The 25636-nt window shown below is 43.9% G+C and overlaps 1 protein-coding gene across 2 annotated transcripts in view; it reads right to left on the minus strand.

Annotated features, from left to right (window-relative positions):
• The window catches only part of Rptor (regulatory associated protein of MTOR complex 1), a 339912-nt gene extending 318627 nt beyond the window's left edge, over positions 1-21285 (minus strand). The window contains exons 1-2 of one of the 2 annotated variants that reach the window (XM_046463332.2): positions 21168-21285; positions 20306-20549 (exon numbers count right to left, since the gene is read on the minus strand). In XM_046463332.2, the coding sequence (XP_046319288.1) occupies positions 20306-20467 (162 nt within the window). In that variant the 5' untranslated portion in view covers positions 20468-20549; positions 21168-21285. Of the gene's footprint in view, positions 1-20305 lie in introns of both variants that reach the window. The other variant, XM_046463333.2, reaches the window with a different exon arrangement.
• Positions 21286-25636: the final 4351 nt, after the last annotated feature.

Raw genomic sequence — 25636 nt, forward strand, 5'->3', positions numbered from 1 at the left:
ACTGGGTGTGAGTCTCAGCACCACATAAAAAATAAACAAATAAAGGTAATGTGTACATCTAAAACTAATAAAAATATTTTTTAAAAAAAGAAGGATGGGCTGGGGATGTGGCTCAAGCAGTAGCGTGCTCGCCTGGCATGCGTGCGGCCCGGGTTCGATCCTCAGCACCACATACAAAGATGTTGTGTCAGCCGAGAACCAAAAAATATTTAAAAATTCTCTCTCTCTCTCTCTAAAAAAAGAAGAAGAAGAAGAAGAAGGATGCAGAGGTCTGTCATCTCACAGTTCTCATGTCACATGGAACGGGGTGTGACATCTTAGCAGACAAACTCTGATAACGTATAAGTTAAGGATGTAATGCTATATATCTGATTTGCTATAAACCACCAAAATATTAAAACAAGAGAAACACATCTAATACACAACAGAGGACTTATAATAGGGCAATTTTTTTTTAACTAACATTAAAATCATCTTGCAGGTTTTAAGTATTATAGTGCAGAAGCTAATAACGTAGCTCATTGCTTGCCTAGCATGCACAATAACTCCAGCCTGGGGGGGAGGGGAATTACAGTACAGGAAAATGCAAACTTTTATAAGTATAAGTCTATCCATCCTACCTCCCACTCCTGTCCATCTGTATCTTTGCATACATTTTTACATAGATGAACAATTATTTTATAAGTATATGCGCCTTTTAAAAAAAAAAAACAGGATCACTAAGAAATCTTCCAAATTAACAAGTGAATTACAACCCTGTCAGAGGACACCTGGAATGTGGTCTTTCAAACACCTCTTTAAAAACCCTCTGATGGGCAGACTCACAGACTCTGGAACAGGAGTCCCCTGTGCTTCTCCTTTGCTAGCAAAGCAATAAAACTTCTTTTTCCATTTTTCTTAAGATAATAATAATAATTTTAAAATAATAAAAATAAATAGGAACATATCATATAGTCTGTTCTATGTCTCATTGGTTTTTATTTAATAAAATATCTTGGAAACTTCCCATACCAGCACATATAGAGTGTAACTCCGCTGTCTTTACCAGCAGCACTGAAATCTATTGACTGATGTACCACATTTACATGATCCCCTCTCTACTGATGGCAGAGTTATTTGCAGTTTATTTACATTCAATAAATACTAAGTAAGCAAGTGAATGAATGCTGCAATAAACATTCTATGGAAAATTAGGATAAAAGCCAGTTTTTCATATTTGCTTGGATTTATTATTCCTAGATTTTAAAATAGGCTTACAATTGTGTAAAGACAAAGGCAGAGTCATTCATTTTTTAAAATATTTACACTACTTTCAAAATGCATTTCTATGGAAGTCACCAAATGAAAGAAAAAATAATATATAGAATCTCCTCAGCATAAAATGCCTCTCGAAGAAAATTCTTTTGCATAAGGGACAATCGGACCACTCCTTCTCAAATACATATAGTTAAGTGAAAAACTACAAAAAACAAAAAAAAAAAACTCTAATATGGTAATAAAATAGATTACAAATTAGGAGTTCCTGCCCAAAATTAAGAACAGCAATATAAAGCACTGACACAGCACCAGGACATCAGATCATCAACACAATGTTAAGGCAATAAATAAGCAAGGGCCAGGGCTCAGCCCTACTCAGCAGGACCAGAGAGTGTCAGGGATTGAGGACAAGGGAACAAAGCCAGCTCCAAGACTACTGTAACCTTCAGACATACTTTTGGCACCTGAGCTCCTTGAGGGCACCTGCAGCAAACACAGCACGTGAAGCCCCAGGCCACTCCGTGGTCATCGCTTTATCCCTTTCATCACAGGACCCAGGCAAGGGTAAGAAGGTACCCCAAACACAAACACAGAAGAATGTGAATCAAACCAAAACTCGCGGGTGAAATTCAAGTTCTAGATCTTAGCAACAAGTTCCTAGGCTTTGCTTTCAGAGAAGGGAGTCCCTGGACAGAATAAAGAAGAAGCCCTGCAAACAAGATGAGGAAACAAAAGACCTAAATCCAGGCGGCAGAAAGTGTGGCTTCAGGCCCACTTCCAAATTCCAAAGGTCAGCCCCACATCTGCTTCCAGGTGAGAATGGAAGGATTTCCTACCTGGAACAGTGCTGGGCCAAGGGAATGTCAATGTTCAAATGGGGAAGTGACAAATGCAGAGTAGAAGAACCAGAGAGGCACATATAGCAGCAAATAAGGGTTTTTAGGACATGTCCAAAAAATTCCCTGTTAAACTCAAGCAGTTCACCTCACAGACCACGAAGTAGAGCAATGAAAATGCTCACCTTGGTAGCACCTTCATTAGAAATAGGGCTACAATAATAACTATGAGATCCTGAAAATTCCACCCCAGTTAGATCCTGAAAATTCCCAGAACTGTTTGAACAAGAATACTCATTCTGGGGCTGGGGATGTAGCTCAAGCAGTAGCGTGCTCGCCTGGCATACAAGCGGCCCAGGTTCGATCCTCAGCACCACATACAAAGATGTTGTGTCCGCCAATAACTAAAAAAATAAATAAATATTTAAAAAAAAAAAAAAGAATACTCATTCTGAATGAAATTAATCTGACCACTAAAGAAAGTGTGAAAGCTATTACTGGATATCTAATATCTGGAGTGATGGCTTATAAGAACAGATTCATTTTCCGTAGAGCATTCACAAACACTAACCTAAAGAAATATGTCATAAAGTCTAGTTTTTTAAAAAAATTTTTTTGTAGTTGTTGATGGACAATACTTTTATTTTTATGTGGTGCTAAGGATTGAACCCAGTACCTCACACATGCCAGGCAAGCATCTGCCACTGAGCTACAGCCCCAGCCCATAAAGTCTATAGTTTTTGATGAATCTGTAATACTTTCCCTTCATTCAACATGAGCAAAATAGAACAAGGATCTTAGGAGAGCTCCTGCCCTAGGCCAAAAAAGGGGAAAGATGGAGAGAGAAATCTAAGCCATCCAGCTTGGAACAGCCACTAGGATGGTGTTTGTTGAAACTTTTGCCCCCCACCAACTGATAGAAATCCTAGGTATGGCTAGCTGCCTCAAAAGGCTACGGTTTCTACACTTTATCTTCCAAATATCCAATCACTTACAATATCTAAGCCACCATACACAAATAGAATGGGGTGGATTATTAGCTTTGCCACATTGAGCATGTGGACAAAAATACAAAGAGGCTCAAGCCAGTGCCCTCAGAACTATAAGGAAGGCCATTTACTGGCCCCTTGTTTCCCTGCAATTCCAGGTCCTTCACAAGTATAAACCCCACTAAATCCCAACACTGCACCATAAGGCAAGCAGACTAAGACCCAGTTTGCACATGTGAACACTAAGGCTAGAGCAGACAGCTAGAGGGCCACAGAGACAGCCTGGACCAAGGTCAGCCACACGCCAAAGTACATCTCTTAGATTAAAAAACTCTGCAATCCTCTGAAAAAGTTCAAGACGATCCACCTCTACATCAGGAGAGCCTTTAGAAATCACAAAATTAACAGGGAGAATTAATAGGGAGCAGTGTGGGCACTAGGAATCCAAGTTGTGGGGCACTAGGCTGGGACTCCTGGCTCTGTTACTTAATAGTAAATAGTAAAAGAATTCCTAAGGTTGGCTGCCCTCTCTAAATAACCTCCGGTTACTCAACTCTAACAAAAGCCTGCTAGTGCTGGATTAGATAAATGGATCCATGCCAAGAAATGTTTGCAGATTTGAAAGGGACACAGAGTGCAGAGTGAAATGGCTCTGAGAACTGAGCCCCTTGCCCACCTCCACACTCAGCGCAGCTTCCCCTGCCTTCCTGTGCCTTTAATCTTTCCCCTCTGCTGGCTCCTTCACAAGGAAGCATTTGTTTACTGTCACCTCCACAGATACTCACCACTGTTAGGAGGGGGCTGTGCCAACCCTGCCCTCCCCTTGCCTCCTAAACAACTAGTTATTTCCCAGCAATCAGCTTCTACTAAACTACATACTCCATAAAAACATATGTAGCAAAGTCACCAAAAGCACATGGTTAAGTCATGCAATAAATGGTTACAAAGTTTCTACTATGTAGCAGACACTTCCCAGAAGTGCTACACACCTGGGAGAGAGCCTTCATGCTTTTTCTACCCAGCTGCTTCCAGCGCTGGCCTTGCAGAACCCAACTCCACGCCACGCTGGGAAAAATGCAGATGGGTGGGACTACCTTGAAACAGATCAGTGGAGTCCACTGAGGCTGAGTGCATGTCCCAGCACCCAGCCTTCTGCTCCTACACTTTTACCTAGGAGAAATCAGTGTGCAGGTTCCCAAAGGATGCATAGAAGAAGGGTCACTGCAGCACAGTCCTAAAAGCATATATGCTGGACGCACAGGAGAGGCCAGCCCAGGTTGTAGACAGTGGACGGCACACTGAGCTGAGAGTGAGCACCTTACACAGTGCAGCAAGTGAGTCACGAGGTTCAGGGGAAAGGACCGGACTGGCAATCTAGGCCAAGAGGGTGGCTTCCCAGGACGGATGGTGACTGGGGAAGGCACAGAAGAGCCAAGAGGCTGCAGGCTGTGCCTCGGCCTGGCGGCTGGTTCCCAGTGTGCTCCCTCCTTCTGTAGCAGTTCATAAAGCACTTGCCACGCGGGAGGTGTTCTTGCCAAACCCAGGTATTTAGGGTCCCTTAAGGTAGACTCTCTTTAAAAAAAGCATAAAACCAAGTCTGACAAATATCAGGATCTCAAGAAAAATCAGAAGATAAGCCCCTTCCTTAAAATGTTTACATGTTTTAGTAAATCTCATTGAAGTGAATATGATCATCGTCTCCCACAAACGCTTCCTGTCTTATCCTGGACCCCATGCACCCCAGCGCCCGCTCTACACTCCAACCAGCCAACCCCTCCTCCCTCAGGGTGCAGCCAGGTTCTCCCTCCTTCAGGGAAGCCCTGTGAGCAAGGGTTCCTCTTCTGAAATCTGGTTCAGCTGCTGCTGTGCCCTGCAGGGCTGAGTGATGTAACAACCCTACACAACTTTGAAAGCCTCTCAGGATCAGAACCCTGTGGCAGATTCACTAGGCTGATCTGCAGCGTAGTTTATAATTCCTTTCAGGGTTATGAACTGGGTCTATACCTTCACATTCCCACAGAGGAACTGGTACAGCAGAGACACTTACAAAGAAGTCAATAAGTAAAGCAAGAACAGGTCAATACCCAGCTGCACGACAAAACAGTTTGAGTGCCGGCAATGGCCTAGCATTTACTGGCACCTGCATTCTTCCACAGGCAAGAATGCAGGACCCAGAAGACTGCCTGGCTCCAAACATGTGCTCCACCCTCCACCAGGTAGGTGACCCTCAGCAAATAATTTAACCTCCTTGCCTCGGTGTCCTCAGTGTAAAATTAGCTGATAGGACTGCTACAGCAGCTAAAGGGACTCTTGTATGGAAAGCCTAAACGATGCCTGACAAAGGATGTACTACCTCAAACTACACCAAGCTTACTAGGACCCTCCAGAAGCAGGAAAGATGGTTAGAGCTAGCTAGTGTGAGGGACAATCCAGTTCTCTTCCTAGCGTACATCTTTTTTTTTTTTTTTAAATCCGAAACATTTTTTTTTAATATTTATTTTTTTTTTTTTAGTTTTCGGTGTTTACAACATCTTTCTTTGTATGTGGTACTGAGGATCGAACCCTGGTCGCATGTATGCCGGGCGAGCGCGCTACCGCTTGAGCCACATCCCCAGCCCTAGCGTACATCTTATTGTAATGTCTCAGCTCTTACGAGGGCAAGGATATCAAAAAGGTATAGTCAGAAGAGCTGGGAGTGAGGTCAGGTTCAGTGGCCGTGCATGTAATCCCAGCTACTCCAGAGGCAGAGGCAAGAGGATGGCAAGTTCCAGGCCAGACTCAACTACTTAGCAACAAAACTCTGTCTCAAAAGAAAACAGAAGCCAGGCGAGGTGGCGCACACCTGTAATCCTAGCAGCTGGGGAGGCTGAGGCAGGAGGATCACGAGTTCAAAGCCAGCCTTAGCAAAAGAGAGTCACTAAGCAACTCAGTAAGACCCTGTCACTAAATAAAATACAAAATAGGGCTGGGGATGTGACTCGGTGGTCGAGTGCCCCTGAGTTCAATCCCCCATACCCCACACAAAAAAAAAAAGAAAAGAAAAAGGTTTAGGGATGTAGTTCAGTGGTAGAATATTTGCCTAGTGTGCAGTTTTTGCCTAATATACCCAAGGCACTAGATTTAATCCCTAGCACCACAAAAGAAGAAAAAGGAAGCCAGGCACAGAGGTGCACACCTATAATCCTGGCAATTCAGGAAGCTGAGGCAGGAGGATCACAAGTTCAAAGCCAGACTAGGCAACTTAGCAAGAACCTGTCTCAAAATAAAAAATAAAAAGGGCTGGATGTGGCTCAGTGGTTAAACACCCGTTGATTCAATCCACAGTACCAAAAAAAACAAAGAAGAAACTACTAAAAATATATACAGTCAACTTTTCATATCCTAAAATTCTGCATCCATAGACTCAACCTTCCAGGATCAAAATATTCAAAAGAGGGCTGGGGATATAGCTCAGTTGGTAGAGTGCTTGCCTTCCACGCACAAGGGCCTGGGTTCAATCCCCAGCACCACAAAAAAAAAAAAAAAAAAGAAGAATATATTCAAAAGAAACATCTCTATTGAACATGTACAGACATTTCTCCCATCATTATACCCTAAACAACGCAGCTGAATAATTATTTACATAGCCCTTACATTGTGTTAAGCATCGTAAGTAACACAGAGGTGATTCAAAGTGCACGGGAGGATATGTGTGGGTGATTTGCAAATACTACACCATTCTATGTAGACTGAGCTTCCTTAGAGTTTGGTACCCACACAGCAGGGGATGGTCCTGGAATCAATCCCCCATGATCCGACTACATTCAAAATTGCCCACACAGTATGACCCTGATCTTGGGGAGTAGAAAGTCCTGGTTCTCTAACAACATCCATTTGTCATATGGAATACATAACTGAGCGCTGGGGTGGTAGCAGTGCTGATGATAAGAAACAAAGCCAGGTGGAGCCACACAGCAACAGGAGCGGTGGGCAGAAGCACCAGAAGCAGCATCTCCTAGGAGGCCTTGGGAGAGAAGGTGAGGCCTGGCTCTGGCTCTCACCCCCTGCCTCTGTTCATTCTACTCTCTTCCACGTACTGCCTCAGAGCTCCTCTGTCCACCCTCACACTCAGCTGCCAGGGCCACTCACACCCCGCCTCCTGATTTGTGTCCACATCTTCCCCAGGAAACTGGTACTGCCTGAAGAGCAGGAGCTGTTGGTTGGGGGTACAGCTCAGTGGTACAGCATGTGCCTCATCCACACAAATCCTAGCACACACACACAAATCAGGAAGTATTCACCAATGTATCTACCATGGTGCTTGGCACACAGCAGGTTCTCAATAAATAGTAGCTAAACTAAATTCCACAAGTCAATTGTTTGAAAATTAACTGACCTTTTCCTGTGTTACTCCTCCTAAGTACAGAGATTTTCATCTCCCCCACCATGCACTACCCACTACACCAGCAGGGGGCTCAGGCAGGTGCCCTGTGCACAACAGATACCAATGAAGTCCAATAAGCAGAACTCCTTAATCATCACTTTGTCAATAAACGGCCTATGGATAATTGCTGCATTGTGCTTCCACTTGACTTTTTATGAGGATATGATTTTTCTCTAATAAAAATTCCTCAAGGCCATAACCATATCTTTTATCCTTTTATGTCCCACACCGCCCCAGGTTCTGTCCCAGACTTTATATGTAATGGTCCTATGATGTTCACAAAAGCAGTGATCTTAGGACTGGTGTGGTGGCTCAGTGGTAGAAGAGCACTTGCCTACGATGTGTGAGGGACTGGGTTTAATTCTCAATGCCGCATATAAGTAAATAAATATTATTAAATAAAGGTTCATCCTCAACTAAAAATATGTATATTTTTTAAAAAAAAGTGATCTTCCCACAAAACACTGACAAACCCCAATCCTCACCCTCTAACAGTGCAGGTGTGTGCACTTCGCTGTACATACATTTACCTCAAACATCAATACAAATAAATATCAACTCCTTAGTGGTTTGATTTCCCAAGAGGCATGGGTTATGATTCAGAGACTTCTGTGCAGGCCAGCTTGAGCAAGTGAGTAGATGAGGACCTTGGAGTGGCTTCTCACTGGCAAAGAAGGACAAGGCAAGCACAAAAGAGGAAGAGCAGAGCGTGCCCTGTGGGAAAGACTGCACTAAAGCTATCTCTGTGCTCAAGGTTCCCAGCATGGAGTGAGCATCCACAAACGCAGACCTCTCCATGAGACCTCTTCTGCTGAGGTTCTGCCAACAATGCGCCCTGCCAGGAACAAGGCACAAACCCAACGCCCAGATCACGGCTGCCAGATTCCACTCTCCACTAACAGGAACTGGCCTCCTTGGGGAAAAGGCAGATTGCAGGACTGAGCAGAAAATGCACAAGGTGAGCCTGGAACTTCCAGCTGTGCGGAGTAAGTACGTGCTCAATACTGGCATGACAAAAGGGCAAAGGAGGTCCCCACTAAGCAAGAAAAGTCAGTAATGACAGTAATGAATCAAAAGACCAAAGGTGAGAATATTGAGACCAAGCAACACGTTTGCTGGTACAATGCTCTGAAAACTACACACTGCTACCCAAAATGCGAACCTCGGGGCTGGGGATGTGGCTCAAGCAGTAGCGCGCTCGCCTGGCATGTGTGCGGCCCGGGTTCAATCCTCAGCACCACATACAAACAAAAGATGTTGTGTCCGCCAAGAACTAAAATAAATAAATATTTAAAAAAAAAAAATGGGCTGGGGATGTGGCTCAAGCGGTAGCGCGCTCTCCTGGCATGCGTGCGGCCCGGGTTCGATCCTCAGCACCACATACAAAGATGTTGTGTCCGCCGAGAACTAAAAAATAAATATTAAAAATTCTCTCTCTCTCTCTCTCTCTCTCTCCCTCCCTCTCTCACTCTATCTTTAAAAAAAAAAAAAATGCGAACCTCAATCTGAAGATGAGGAATTGGGGACATTCTACAAAATGTACCCTTTAGAAGCATCAAAGTCTACAAATTCATAAGACAGAAAGTATAGCAGTGAAGTCAGGTGCCTGGCACACACCTAGACTTGGGAGCTACTTGAGAGGCAATGGCAGGAGGTTTGCTAAAGCACGAAAGTCGGAGACCAGCCTGGGCAGCACAGCGAAATCACATCTGGAAAGGAAGAGGAAAAGAAAAGCAGGACACCGTGGTGGGTCTGAGGATGGGAGAGGACAGAATAAGGGGCTGGAATTTATTATAGGTGGAAAGTTCCAGAGACGGTAACTACACAGTGCTCTACATCCAAAGGATCCCCCAAAGGGGATCCTGATGGTGGACTGGATTATCTCAGGTGTTCACTACAGGACAGAAAGCTGGCCCACCACACCCAGCATCATAAATGCACCCAGTGACACTGAACTGGGGGGTGCCCTCAACAGGGACATTGGGCCCCAGCTCCTTCTTTTCACTGCCCAGCAGTTCTGGTGAAGCAGCTTTGCTCCTCCGAGGGCTGCAGCCACGGTGTGCTGCCTTGCCTCAGTCGTAAAAGCATGGAGCCAGCTGATTGTGGACTGGATTATCTCAGGTGTTCACTACAGGACAGAAAGCTGGCCCACCACACACAGCACCCAGTGACACTGAACTGCACAAGAAAGAGCTAAATGGCACCCCTTGCCACCGTAGGGAAAATCAAAGTCAGAAAATTTTTAAGAAATTGTAGATTCAAATGGGCTACATTTCAATTTAAAAGATTCTATACGCTATGACTAAGCCTGGAAGAGGCAAGAAGGACAGAATTGGTAATAAAGGGACATTATTGGTCAAACAGCAACATTTTAATGTGAACTGCAAGTTACTAATAGTATTAAATATCAATGACAGGAAAGGGAAACAAGGAAAACTACCCCACTTACAATGGCCTCAAAAAAATAAAAAATAAAATACCTGGGAATCAACTTAACAAAGGAGGTGAAAGGCCTCCACAGCGAAAATTACAGAACGCTAAAGAAAGAAATTAAAGAAGACCTTAGAAGATGGAAAGAACTACCTTGTTCTAGATAGGCAGAATTAATATTGTCAAAATGACCATTCTACCAAAAGCACTATACAGATTTAATGCAATTCCAATCAAAATCCCATTGACATTCCTCATAGAAATAGAAAAAGCAGTCATGAAATTCAACTGGAAAAATAAGAGACCCAAAATAGCTAAAGCAATCCTTAGCAAGAAGAGTGAAGCAGGTAACATCGCTATATTTAAACCATACCACAGAGCAACAGCAACAAAAACATCATGGTATTGGCATCAAAATAGACTGGTAGACCGATGGTACAGAATAGAGGACACAGTATGATGGCTGGGTAAAATTAAAACCTGTTATCAATGACTGTCTCCTCACCAGCTGTTTCCTGTTCTGCCTCTAAAGGTACAAAAATTCTCTGCAGAGTCACACCTTCCAGTGCCTGACAAGTTCAAGGTTTAACAACTTGTTATGACATCAATGCATATTAGTTATATTAGACAAAGGCACCAAAAACATACACTGGAGAAAAGATAGCCTCTTCAACAAATGGTGCTAGGAAAACTGGAAATCCATATGCAACAAAATGAAATTAAACCCCTATCTCTCACCATGCACAAAACTCATCTCAAAGTGAATCAAGGACCTAGGAATTAAACCAGAGACCCTGTATCTAATACAAGAAAAAATAGGCCTAAATTTCCATCATGTTGGATTAGGCCCCAACTTCCTTAATAAGACTCCTATAGTACAAGAATTAAAATCAAGAATTAATAAATGGGATGGATTCAAACTGAAAAGCTTCTTCTCAGCAAAAGAAACTATCAGTGAGGTAAATAGAAAGCTTACATTTTGGGAGCAAATTTTTACCACATGCACATCAGATAGAGCACTAATCTCTAGTGTATATATAGAACTCAAAAAAACAAATAACCCAATCAATAAATGGGTCAAGGAACTGAACAGATACTTCTCAGAAGGTGATATACAATCAACCAACAAATATATGAAAAAATGTTCATCTCTAACAATTAGAGAAATGCAAATCAAAACTACTCTTAAGATTTCATCTCACTTCAGTCAGAAGGGCAGCTATTAAGAATACAAACAACAATCAGTGTTGGCAAGGATGTGGGGGAAAAGGCACACTCATACATTGCTGATGGGACTGAAAATTGGTGCAGCCAATATGGAAAGCAATATGAAGAATCCTTGGAAAACTGGGAATGGAACCACCATTTGACCCAGCTATCCCTCTCCTCAGTCTATACCCAAAGGACTTAAAAACAGCATACTATAGGGACATAGCCACATCAATGTTTATAGAAGCACAATTCACAATAGCTAAATTGTGGAACCAACCTAGATGCCCTTCAGTAGATGAATCGATAAAGAAAATGTGTTATATATACACAATGGAATATTATTCAGCATTAAAAGAGAATAAAATCATGTCATTTGCAGGAAAATGGATGGAGTTAGAGAATATAATGCTAAGTTAAGTTAGCCAATCCCAAAAAACCAAATGCCAAATGTTTTCTCTGATTTAAGGATGCTGATTCATACTGTGGTGGGGAGCGGGGATTGGGAGGATCAGATGAACTCTAGATAGGGCAAAGGGGAGGGAGGGGAAGGTAGGGGGCATGGGGTAAAAAAAGATGGTGAAAGGAGATGGATATAATTACCCTAAGAACATGTATAAAGACACAAATGCTGTGAATATACTTTATATACAACCAGAGACGTGAAAAATTGTGCTTTATATGTGTAATATGAATTGTAATGCATTCTGTTGTCATATATAACAAATTAAAATTTTTTTAATTTTTAAAAAATATCAATGACAGGGCTGGAACTGGAGCTCAGTGGTGGAGTGCTTGCCTTGAAAGTGTGAGGCACTGGGTTCTATCCTTAGCACCACCTAAAAATAAATAAAGATATTGTGTCCATCTCAACTTAAAAATATATATATATTAATTTTAAAAAATGACAAATGTCTTGGTTTTTATAACTGCACTGGGGTTACATAAGAGAATGACATGTTCCTAGGAGACATCCATATTTAGGAGTAAAAAGAGACAATGTCTCCAACGAACTCTTCAATGATTCAGGGAAAAAATATGTTTTCACATATGAAAATGGAGACTCATAAATCAAGCAAGATAAGAGGTAATCAACTGGTGAATTTGCCTTAAGAGTATAAGGAAGTTCACTATGCTATTCAACAAACTTGTTTTTTTTTTTTTTTTTTTTTTTTGGGGGGGGGGCGGGTACTGGGAATTGAACTCAGGGTACTCAACCACTGAGCCACATCCACAGCCCTATTTTGTATTTTATTTAGAGACAAGGTCTCACTGACTTGCTTAGTGCCTCACTTAGTAGCTGAGGCTGGCTTTGAACTCACTATCCTCCTGACTCAGCTTCCTGGGACTACAGGCGTGTACCACCGCGTCCGGCCCAAAGTATTTTCTATAAACTTAAAATTACACGAAAATTTGCTGAGGTTGTAGCTCAGAGGTAGAGTGCCTAGCATGCGTGAGGCACAGGGTTTGATCCTCAGCACCACATAAAAATAAAATATATTGTGTACACCTATAACTAAAAAATAAATGTTAAAAAAAAAATTTTTTAAATTACACCAAAATTTAAAAATACAAAATGGTACTAGTCAAGAACAAAAATCATCTGAACAAAGTATGATGGCTGGGTAAAATTAAAACCTGTTATCAATGACTGTCTTCTCACCAGCTGTTTCCTGTTCTGCCTCTAAAGGTACAAAAATTCTCTGCAGAGTCACACCTTCCAGTGCCTGACAAGTTCAAGGTTTAAAAACTTGTTATGACATCAATGCATAATCCAATAATTTACCAAGAATGGCATTTTTCTATGTATTTAATTAAAAGAAAAAGGTTCAAACTTCACTCCGCTGAAACAGAGTGACCCCAGTACCCTTCTGGTGTGTTTGGAGTAAAGGTGGAGAGTCAGCAACCTGGAGTCACCACCCACATGTAATCCACACACCACCTTGTTAAGACTCTAGCTTTAGCATCCTACATGGCGATAATGAGGAGGAAGCATTCATATCCATTTCAGGACTCTTCTACAGCACATCGCTCAAAATGGAAAATGGCACATTTTCGTAAAGCAGGGTTTTTTTAATCTAGGTGGATGGTTTTCTTTCACTCCTGAGACTCACACGAGACACACTAAGAAAAGTTCACATTTCAAGTACAATGAAGAGAGTGACAAGACCACCAAATGGTCAATGTCCCGCTCCCAAGCTCTGTCCACTCTTTAAGCCCCACATTCTGACCAGACTCCAGTGATTCTACCTTCTCCATGTCCTGTCCTCCGGCCTTACTGTGATTGCCTCTTTTCGGGTTCGGTGGCCTCTCACCTGGAACACCACAGCTCCCTCTCCTCTTGGGATCACCTTTCCCCAAAGCCTCCACTCTACCCATAGTCCCTGAGGACAAAAATCATATTTGGCATTCCCCAGCTTACACCTAGAAGCAGCTCCCCAACCACAAGCACATTAAGTCATTGGTTACTGAGTTTACTACTCGTCAGTATGAAAGCTTTATGTTTCACAAAAGTACAACTCAGATGATTTCCTACTTAACATAAAACCAAGGTGCTCCTGGTAATAGCGTCATTCTCCCTGCAGACATCATAACCAACACATTCATCAGTGTACTATAATTAGCTGCTGGCTTGTCTCTGTCCTCCTGGGCACAGCATGCTGCAAGTGAAGTAAAGACTTCTGTCTGCCTCCTCACCAGACTGGCTCAATTCTCCTCCACTCAAAGATCCTACTGGGTAGCAAGCAGTGGTACCCCATTTGGACACAGTGGAAGTCTGGAGGCCCTGCCTGCACTGTAAGGCTACATGGCAGGCAATGCCTCTCCAAGACACTGACTCTCCGGAAAAGCACTCCCAGCTCCAAGTCTGAAGCCCCCAACAGTTACACAGGCAAAGAGAGAATGGAAAGAGTGCAAATTATTAGGTCTTCTGGGCTCCAATCTAATGTCAGTTTCAGTCACTGTCTGACATTTTGGCCAACCACCTCATCTCCTCAAACCCTACCAGTTGGTTTACATCTGATGCCCACTCTTTTAACCATGCTTACAACTCTCAAACTTTTGCCAGCGGCCCCTTTACACTCTTAAAGATTCCTGGAGGGGCTGGGGTTGTGGCTCAGTGGTAGAGTGCTTGCCTAGCATGTGCAAGGCACTAGGATCTATTCTCAGCACCACATACAAATAAATGAATAAAATAAAGATCCATCAACATAAAGAAAAACAAGATTTCTGGAGACCCCCGAAGACCTTTTTTTCATGAGTTAATACTTATCATCATTTTCCATGTTAGAGGTTAAAACAAAAAAAAAATTAATTCATTAATTCACTTAAAAGTAACTCTATAAACTCATTATGTATCAAACAATATTCCTATGCAAAAAATATCTTCAGAAAGTGCTAGTGTGGGCTGGGGACATGGCTCAGCAGTAGAACACTTGACTAGCACACACAAGGCTATAGGTTCAATCACCAATGTTTTTTTGTTTTGGGGGGTTTTTTGGTGCTAGTGAGATAAGTGGCACTGCTACATTCTTCCAAATCTTTTTACTATGTAACTTCAGAAAATACAGCTGGGGTGGCTGGGGTTGTAGCTCAGTGGTAGAGCACTTGCCTTGCATGTGTGAGGCACTGGGTTCAATTCTCAGTACCACATATAAATAAATAAATTAAATAAAGGTCCGTCAATAACTAAAAAAAAAAAATTTTTTTAAAGAAAATACAACTGAATTCTAACATTTGCTTCCACATTCAATTTGTTATGATATGCTATTTTGGTTGAAGTATAGGAAGAAAATCTGACCTCACAAAGACACATGGTTAGAAAGGGCAAGAGTATCGGAGTGTCCAAACAACTAAGAGCATTTTCCTTTGATTTTTATCAACATTGAGTGAGAGTTTCTTAAACTTTTGTTGCAACATCTATCAATGTGAAAGCCTATCAGTGAATAGTAAAATCCACTGGTCTAACTTTGAATGAATCACTTGCCTATGAATGATTTTGCATTTTCATGGATTGGTCATTTTGAAATACTGGTTTGCTGAATCATGCAGATGTTTTCAAATGTGGACATAATTCATTATACATCAGTCAAAATATCACATGCATGGGCTGGGGTTGTGGCTCAGTGGCAGAGTGCTTGCCTCTCACATGTGAGGCACTGGGTTCGATCCTCAGCACCACATAAAAAATAAAATAAAAACAAACAAAATAAAGATATTTTAAAAGTTACATGTATTAATATCACCATGTTGTCATCATAAGAGTCTTTAAGTATCAGGGAGTTGGGGGGCTCACAGGAAGAGATACAAGTTTTCCAAAACTCTAATTTTCATTTGAAAGCTCAAATTTTCTCATTGGCAACAAATATTGCCAGTTGTTTTTCTTAAAGTGACAGTTCACTTGCTCATATCTGAACATGTGCCTGTCAACTGCCAACCTTGATGTCCAGAGCAGGCCTGTCAGCCCTCCTTTGGGGCACCTGGTATCCAGGGAAGCAGGAGCTGGCCTGCAGCCTCGGCTCCTCCTCCAGACAACTACTGGGATCACATGTAGCAGAAAGGTCATTATGCCAAGAATTGAAAGACTGTGGGCTCCAGAGTTGAGATTTAGTAAAACTAATTATTTTCACTGCTTTATTAAGGATATTCTCACGAGAAACTAGAATTTTCTTCACTGTGAGTGCATGGCAAAGAAGACAGGAACCATGGCTACAGTTTGCACTGCTGCCTGGAGTCGTGCTAAGACACCACAGTCTGATTCACTGTCACTTTTGCACCATCAGTGTCAGAATGGGCAGGGTGTAAAGACCAATAATGTCTTCTGTTACCATGAGACAGTCCTGACCCAGGAGCCCTGGGAGCACAGGGAACACTCTGCAAGTACACTGGGCTAAGCTTGGTCTCCAGCATCATTCCCAGTCTGCTTAACACTGGTCTCCCATTTACTTCCATGTCACCATCACCACCTAAATTATTCTCCTAATATATCCTGTTTGAGAGCCCATAAGTTCTCAGCCTTTTAGTTGAAAGATTACAACCATTTGGCGGGTTAGATTGTGGCTCAGTGGCAGAGCACTTGCCTCGCATGTGTGAGGCACTGGGTTAGATCCTCAGCACCACATAAAAATAAATAAATAAATAAGGTATTGTGTCCATCTACAACTAAAAAAAAAAAAAGAGAGAGAGATTATGACCATTTTGTATTTTGCTTTTTTCCAACTAGGCTTTGTTTCTCAAGTTCTGCTTCCTCTCAGTGCCAGCCATATAACCTAGTGACTTTAGGCAAGCCATTTAAATCAAAGCCTTAGTTTCTTCATCAGTAACAGAGATCATGATCCCTAAGTAACTAACTACAATAATGTTGAGCCTTAAGAGATGTAATCTGTGTGGAAGTCGTTTGTACACTGTTCACTTTTCCATCAGTACTTTTTTTTTTGATAGTACTGGAAATTGAACACAGGGCCTCGCATATCTGGGCAAGGGCTCTATCACTGAGCCACATGCCTATCCCTTTTTATTTTTTTATTTTGAGTCAGGAACTTATTAAGTTGCCAGGCTGGTCTCAAACTTGCAACCCTTACCTCTATCTCCTGAGTCACTGGGATTACAGGGTGGCCACCATGCCTGGACCCTTCAGTGTATTTTTGCTGCATCCCTACTATGCACCAAGCACTGTACTGTAGACTAACATAGAGTAGGGAGCATGGAGGATGTCAGCGAAATTTAGTGATCACAAATGGCCATAAGTGTCTGGGTAGCTGCTTTGGGCAACCAGGGAGGAGGAATCAGGTGTGCAAAGATCCAGAGGGAAGAGCATCTCAGGTGTCACTATCCAGGAAACAGAAAAGGCAAGTAGGCGCCAGACACAAAGTCTGCCGCCAGACCGGAAGACTTTGTGAGCCAGGGAGAAGAGGGTACACTCTGCCCCAAACTCTTAGGAAGCCAGGAAAACACCAGGAAGGAAGTAACAGAATCTGATTTAAACCTTTAGAAGACCATTATGTGCAGTGCAAGAATCAGGATGTACCTGCAGTCATCCAGACAAGAGATGGTGGAGCTTAGGCTGGGAACACAGCAGTGGACACCAAATGAAGGAATACAAGATATGCTTTGGGGGTAAAGGTGATAGGATCTACAAATGAAAATGGAGGGTGATGAGGAGAAAACATCAATGATAAACTCTAGATTTACAGCTTGAATAAATGAATGAATAACAGTGTGGCATGTTATGAGGGGGATCCGAGATGGTGATGGAGTCACAGCATCATGGGCATGTAGATGGCATTGAAATCACGGCCCTGATGAGGCTGCCACTCATCAGAACTAGCCAATTAGGTGCCAAACAATAAAGGAAACTGAGGAAGAATCCAGAGTTTCAGGGAGACACTGAGGCCAAGTGAGGAAAGAACAGTACAAGGGACAGAGTGGTCAACGGCGTGGAAAGCTGCTGAGAGGTCACATAGGTTAAGACAGAGAAGGGGGCTGGGATTGTGGCTCAGTGGTAGAGCGCTCGCCTAGCATGTGTGAGGCCCTGGGTTCAATCCTCGGCACCACATATAAATAAATGAAATAAAGATATTGTGTCCAACTACAACTAAAAAATAAATATTAAAAAAATTTTTTAAAAAATAAAAAAAAGACAGAGAAGGGACCTTGATTCAGCAACAAACAATGACCACATAAAGAGCAGTCCCAGGGGCATACAACAGAGCCTCCCAGAGCAGCTGAGGGGAGGGTGCAGGGCGAGGGAGAGAGGCAGGGAGATGCAGTACCACTCAGAAGAGGGCCTACCTCGGGACTGCCCATGTGCTGTTTCTTGAATGTGTCCTCTCTGCCTCCTCCAAGCAAGGTTTATGTTCACAGGATGGCCACAAAGCAGCGCCCCTGAGCCTAGACACATGTAGACACTAACCAGGACACAGTATGTAAGCACTAACACATATTGTTACAGATTCCTAAATTTATAGCTTCACCAAAGTTGACTTATGACCCCAAGAGACTTTCCTGCCCCTCAGCATCTGCCAGCCTTCCAGCTATGGCACATGTTCATTCTCAACTAGGATTGCTTGTCTCTGTTTTCAGTCAGTCTGGTTTTCAGATACCTCTATTATCACATTTTAATTGCTAAGTTACTATTAGTTTGATATTGTCATTGTCAAATTAGTTTGTTGTTTGGTTAATTCTGTGTATAGTGAATGATGCATACATGTATTAACAGTGTTTTGGCTTGTAATTTATAAATAACTAGACGTACATAAATTACAGTTCAAAATGAATCATTCATAAACTCATGGCTAAACAGGTACATAAATACATGTATCTCCCCCATGTGTGTTTTGCTACAATAATTTATAGTTATTACAGTTTGTTTTCCTACTGGAAATTGGGCATGGGGATAATTGGTTTCGGATGGATCTTGTGCCTGGAAGATGTGGGATGGAATCAGGGAGGCCTGAAAACTGTTGCTCTGAAATAAACCATTGACACACTCTGCATGTGTGTGGGACCGTTGATAAACATGCCCTTTACATGCATGTTGGGCCGTTCACAAATGTGTGTGCATGTGGGCAGGTCACAAACAGCAAACCTTCTCACCTGTTCTTTTCTAAATAGCAATCTTGGTAGTTACTAAGATTCACAGAATCCTTATTTTTCTTAATAAGAGCTTCTGAGGGGATGTTGACCATTTATAAATTAATGTTTAAACTAAAAGGTCGAAAATATATCCATTAATCAGTTTTGAAAAAAGTTTGAGCATAGGTTTAATGTAGCAAAAGGAACTACATTTCAAAAGAATGACATAAGAAGGCTCTTTGAGTAGAACAGGAAAAAAATTAAAGAGTTGCTTTAAAATAAATTTCTTTCCATATATGCATAGCAACCACAAATGTTTTTAACTATATAATTAGTACTAAAGATGTCCATAAGATAGAGTTATACAGCCTTTCACAATGACCAACTTTACTCTTTAAACTGCTTTTGGATGAAACAAATTTTCCTAACCTTTCAAAAGTAAGCCAAAACAACAAATGAAGCACTGGTTAACAATGAGTGACTGAGCCAGGCTCAGTGGCGCACACTTGTAATCCCAGCAGCTTGGGAGGCGAAGGCAGGAGGATTGCGAGTTCAAAACCAGCCTCAGCAAAAGCGAGGCGCTAAGCAATTCGGTGAGACCCTGTCTCTAAATAAAATATAAAATAAGGGTGGGGTTGTGGCTCAGTGGTCAAGTGCCCCTGTATATTTTCAACATCATATACTAAAAAAAACAATAATCCTCTATAAAAATATACATAAGCCTAGAGCAAGTCACACACTGTCAGACTAGCTTTTCCTTTTATACCACTGAAATGTTCACACAAATAAAAGCAACTTAAAGGAAAACAAACCATAAAAAGACATATTATAAGTGTACACAGGTGAGATATATTAGCACTCTTTTGCTTTGGAGACCAGGGAATAGGTAAGCGTTGGTGAAAGGCAGATTCAACAAAATTGACTGTTTCCTTTCCTACCTACCACCTACTTGTAGTCACTGTCCACAATCCAACACCATGAGAACTCCTAAGACCTAGACCCAAATGCTAACCCACCACACCCCAGACTCCCTAATTTCCACTGGAGAAAATATGTCCAAGTTACAGCAACAAGAAACCACATATAGGGAGTAAAGTTTAGAAGACTAGGATGAAGCTCACTGCAACTTTAAAAGAAGTTTGCATTAATTTGTTACCAGTTAAACCTTTTCCAGTAGTCTCCCAGTTTCCTGGCATAACTGTACCAAACTTCTGCACTTCACCCCACTTGAACACTACATGGGTAAGAAAAATTTTTTTCCAAGTTGTCTTTCTTCTAAGTATTAACAGCAATAAGTATATCAAAGAACACGTAATACTTGCAAAGCTGTATTTTTTAATTTGCTTAATTTTTATTGTCTGAATTAAAATTTCGTTTCCATCCAGTGAATAACAGCTAATCAAAATAGCCTTTCCCATTTTCAACCAAAAACTGGAATCAAATAGTTTTTGCTCTTTGGTTGGTTTGCAACATGGGTGGGGGGCTGGGGGAATAATACTGGCACTTTCTCAGCGACACTCATTCTAAGTCTGAACTTTCTTCCCTGGAAAAACTACCAAGTGCAAGGGGTGCCGTGAGAATCCACTTACCCGATCCTTCATCCTCCAACTCTGAGCTAAGGATTTGGAGCCTTCGATTTTCTCGCAGTGCCTCTTTTTCATAAAAGCCAGAGGCAGGTTCCAATCTGTAAGATCGGCCTCGTCTTCCTCCCCGAGTCCCAGAAGGGGCGACTGCAGCATCTCGGACTCCATCAGGGGGGGAGGGGGTGGGGGAGTCCTTGGCAGCAAGCGCTCGAGAACCTCCAGCCTTAAAAACTAGTGTGTACCAGGATTACTGAAATAAGATACAGAAACGGGGGGGGGGGGGTCGGAAAATAAATGAATGGAGTTTGCGGAGATCCTTATTCAGCAAAAAGTCCGGGACCCTTTCTCTTAACTCTGCGCGGGAAGTCGAAGTGGGGAGGGAAGAGCCGGTGGCAAGTGGGGCAGCCCAAGGGGCTCCGCACAGACACACGCACACCGGGGTCCCAGGCGGCGCCGGCTCGTCCGAGGCTCTCAGCTCCCGGAGGGGCTGCGAGCCCAGCTGTCAAGGGCCGAGAGACTCCAGGCCTCGCGATGACCCCGCTCTCGGCCTCCAACGCCTCGGCAGACCCGAGGACAGGGACGGGCAGGCCGCCCGCCCTTGGTGCGGGTTCGCCGACTGCGCCAACCGGACCGAGGCCTCCGGCCGAGGGGAACAGGTTCTGCGCGCCTCGGGTCTCGCGCGAGCAGTCTCAGCCCTGAGGGTCCCGCACTCGCCGGAGCTGCTGCGGCAGGAGCCAGGACCGGCCCATCGTGCTCGCCGGCGGCCGGCTCCTCAGCCCCGGGTCCCCGCGGCCTGGCTGGCGCTGGCCTTCGGCCCCGTGGCTTTCTCCTGCCAGAGAACGAGACCCGAGAAGCGGGCGACACCGACCTGCGGAGAGAACGGGCAACCTGGGCTTGCTGCGCTAAGGGAGTTTTGCCCTCTGGCTTGGAGCTACAGTGAAACTCCTCTCATCAGCACATCCAGGAGGACGCCATATTGCCAAGGCCCGGCGTGCACCGCGGTCTACGGCGTGGCCGGCGGGCCAAGCCTCTGGGAGCGTTCTTGCCGCGCTTCCCAGAACGCGGAGGAGTATCCGGAGTTCCCATCCGGTTACCCTGGTTACCGCGGTGCCACTTTCGTTGGTTCACCGCCGTTTCTTCTGCAGATACGGGCTGCGAAAGTCAGTCGTACGAGTGAAACTATGTCCGTTGAATTACTTTTTTAAAAAAGGTTTTTATTATTCAGATGGAGGTACACGCTTCTAAATTAAATGAATCGACTACCTTGCTTCTTCCAGGTTTTGAAAGGGCAACGAAAGCTTCCGAAAAAACCATTGATAATATGATAAAAAATTATTTTTGGTACACGGTATCCCACAGTGTCGATCATATTTTTTTAATTTTTCCATAGAAAACCAAGTGAAAAAAAAATTGTATAGGATGCAATTTTTTGTTTAATCCATTTTATTTTCTGAGCAGTTTATTCTTATTTTGATACAGCTTTGCATGTGAACGATGGAAGCTGTAGATTTGTGTGCATGGAGACAAGTCCCTTGGGACTTCATTTTTCTGTTTCAATTCAGTCAGCTTTGCTAGAACTGTGCTAGTGCAGCTGGGAATATAAAGCCACATGCAACAAGCAGTCCTGCCTTGAATAACCAGGATGCCTAGGGAAAGGCACATAGAGCCACTGGATAGAGCCTCCTCTCTGCAGGCTTTGGTGCCAGCTGGATTGAAGAGTTGGCTATATTGTTTTCCAACTCTATGACCCTTAACTAGCTCAGAAGTGTTTCTTGAACTCCAGAATGTGGATAATACTACCCATCATGAAGGGTAAAATTAACTGGTGAAGGTGCTTACTGTATAGTGAGTGCCAGGCCAGTGTTACGCTGATGGGTTCTATGACTACCGTGCAAGCTCCCCTGTGAGTCTGGCTCATCTAAAGCCTTAGGCAGGTCTCTAACAGGTACCATTTCTCAGGGTGGTTTCCCTGGTTTGGACACATTCTGGTTCACAGAATGTGACAGGCCCTGTCAAAATCCTACTGTGCCCCTTTCAACATGAGAGTGAATGCTACAGTTCCAGCATATAACAAGTGGTTAATGAAAGTTCCTGCATTAATTACCATTTCAAATATTCATTTAGTTATACATCCCACAGAGCCAGATTCTACCACTGAAACTCAGGGCAATCATCAAAACACCAGAGGGGGCGTCACCCTCCCTCCCCTGCTTTCTGTCGGCAGAGAGAATAGCAGCATAGTCAGGGCAGAGGCTTCTGGGCTGCAGGGTCCCAGAAAGACCCTATTCTCACCAAAAGCATGAAAATAACTCCTGCCAGTGCCTTGTCATCCTGCCCCTCCCTATCCTGTAACCCTGCAGCAGGTACCAGTGCAGGCAAGGGCCCTTCCTTCAACCTGGGCTGCAGGTAGCTCTGCCCCAGCCACTTTTGCAGGAAGCCACAGCTACAGCAAAGCAATTCCTCTATTCCTGCCAGGTGTGGTGTGCATGCGTCTAATCCTAGAGACTCGGGAGGCTGAGGCAAGAGGATCACACTTTTGAGGCCAGCCTCAGCAACTTAGCAAGACCCTGTTTCAAAAGTTTTTTTTTTAAAAAAGCTGGGGATTTAGGGCTGGAGTCATGGCTCGGTTGTAGAGTACTTGCCTGACATGTGTGAGGCCCTGGGTTCGAGCCTCAGCACCACATATAAATAAATAAAAGATCCATTGACAACAACAACCAAAAAAAAAAGAAACTGAAGATTATATATCTATATAAATTCTGGGGATTCATCTCAGATGCAAGACCCTGGGTTCAATCCTCAGAATGGCACGGAGTCAGGTGCTTTTCCTTCCTGTCTCTGGAAAGCCCATTTCCTCTGTTTCCTTGCCTGTAAATGCTGTGACTTTGGGAGACCCACCTACTGCATTAGGTGTTTAGGTAGTAAGTTGCTGAGAGCCATAGCCAAGTAGGAATGATGCATGGCATTTTGGGTTGAAAGATGACGCCAGCAAGCCATTGAGATGATGTGATTATGTTAAGATCTGCATTCAATTGGATATTAGACCCCTGCTGTCCGCCTCGGCCTGCTACTTTGGAGCTCTCCCGGGGACTCCCGGAGAGTTCCCATTGGTTGGGGAAGTGCGATAGGAGGGAATTCCAGAGGAGGGATTTGCTGTTGGTGTAGTGTGGCCCTGGAGAACGCCGCATGTGTGGTTCGGCAATTTCCCCGGGAGCGTCTGTGGAGTGTGCTGGTGGAGTTCAGAAATAAAGTTTGTTCCTGCTTGAGTGGCTCGTGATTTTGTAAGTGAACCTGTGAGAGTCCAAACATGGCCCATGGTCAGGATCACCCAGAAAACTGTTTAAAAATAAACATGCCCAGACTCACCCCAGAACCCCTGAATGGGGGGGAGCAGGAAGACAGGAATTCAGGGTCTGGATTTTCTATTCAGGTAATACTCATGATAGTGTAAACCCCCCAAAGCATGAGGAACATGAAGAAGGTTAATTTCTAGGGGTATTTCTGGTACCAACTGTGATTCAGGTAAAACCCAGGAAGGGGCTGGTGAGAGCTCCGTTCCCAGCCTGAAGGTTGAGGAAGGGGCTTGACAGCTGGGTGTTTTGGCTCATTCCCGTCGTCTCCGCCACTCAGGAGGTCGAGGTGGAGGATCACTTGAATCCAGGAGTTGCCTCGGCAGCAAACAGGACCCCATTTCAAAAAAGAAGACAAATGGGGGCTTGGCCTATGGCATCATGATTTTCAAGAAACCCCCTTCCGGTGTGTCTTGGATGCTTCTATTTAGACTCCAGAAAAGTCCTTGGAGGAGCACCCCAGCCTCTACAACCAATGACAGGCTGTAGGTTTAAGTGCTGATATTTCTCACCTGGGTGATCCCTGCCCCATGGTGCATGCTGTCAGCTGGCTGCTTGGGCCTGCGGTCCAATTTCCATGTCTCCAATTCTTCACAAGCAAGGACATCCACTTCCATTAGGCCTCTAAATGAGATAATTTAATCTTGAAAACAAGTGTTATGAATCTCAGAAAAAGCAAAAAGCCCGAACTGATTCAAGCCATGAAAATGGGGGAGGGTATTAATGATAACCTGCTCCTTGAGCCTCTTACACTCACTTCCCAAGACATGCATGCTCCTAAGCATGTTCACAAGCCAAGTGCCCCTGAAACCATCCCACCAGTGGACAGCAGGTACAGGTACTGGGCTTGGGAGGGAGAAAGGGCTTCCAGGCCCAGCTCTGATCCAGACTAGCAAAATAACCCTCCACCTGCCTGATAGGGGCAGGGACCTCATCTTACAAGATGAAGGTAGGTCCATGACCCCTTCCAGCCCCCAAACCCAGCAGCTTGGCAACCAGAAGCAAGAAAAGACAAGAGACAAATAGAAGAACCGGAGAGTGTTGGTCACATACAACAGGATTGGGGAAAGTGGCAGCAGGAAAAGAGTAGGCATCAATGGCCCAGATAAACAGCCTTTCCCGAAGGCTGAGGGGTTCTGGATGTGCACAGCCTCCAGGCTCAGCCAGGACGGGGAGGTCTCTTCTCAGGACGAGGCCACGGCAGGTAAGGTGCTCCCTTTGCAGGCAGGCTGGGAGAGATCCATCCTCCAATACTGCAGGTTCTCTGCTAGATCAATCAAGGGCACTGAATGTGTTTTGTCATCAAGAATGAGGAGCGAGACTGGAGGTCAGGAAAGTCAAGAAACCCAGTGCTCGCTGAGCTATGGCTTTCCGTGCAGGAGACCAGCCAGCTCCAGCCCCTTCCAGAGAAATCTGTGCTTAGTGTTAAAGAAACCAAAATAGACAGAAACTACTTTGCTTTTGTCTGAGTGTCATTACTCTGTTTTTAGCAAAATTTAAACCACCCCTTGGCGGGTCAGATGTTTTGTTGACAACAAAGTGAGAAGATAGGGGGTGGCGGTAATGGGCCTCAGCGTCAAAACCGAGGCTGACGGAGCCGGCAAGTCTGTCTCCCTTTCTCTTTTTCCTACCGGTAAAAATATGGTGATGTTTATGTATGTGATTTTCACCCTCTACGTTGTACCTGTCTATTTTATTTTTACAATGAGCATGTAGATCTGGACAAGCAGAAATAACATTATTCCCATTTTTTGAAAGAGATCACCCTCACCAGCATGGTGCCTCTTCCTGGATGAATCGAGGGCTGTTGCATAGTCCCAGCCTCAAAGAGCCAGCAACAGGACCAAGCCAAGAAGGAAGTGCACCAGGCAAGGGGGCAGAGGCAGCTCGGCCCAGCTCCGTCCTTCCCACCCACGCTGAGAGCTGTTTTGTGGAAGGTGGTGAAGTGCCTCTGTGGGAGCTCAGAATTTGGAGCAAGACAAGAGCA

This window comes from Marmota monax, unplaced genomic scaffold, assembly GCF_021218885.2.
Source record: "Marmota monax isolate L192 unplaced genomic scaffold, Marmota_monax_Labrador192_F-V1.1 WCK01_AAM20220418_F8-fsc00220, whole genome shotgun sequence".
Lineage (NCBI taxonomy): Eukaryota > Metazoa > Chordata > Mammalia > Rodentia > Sciuridae > Marmota > Marmota monax.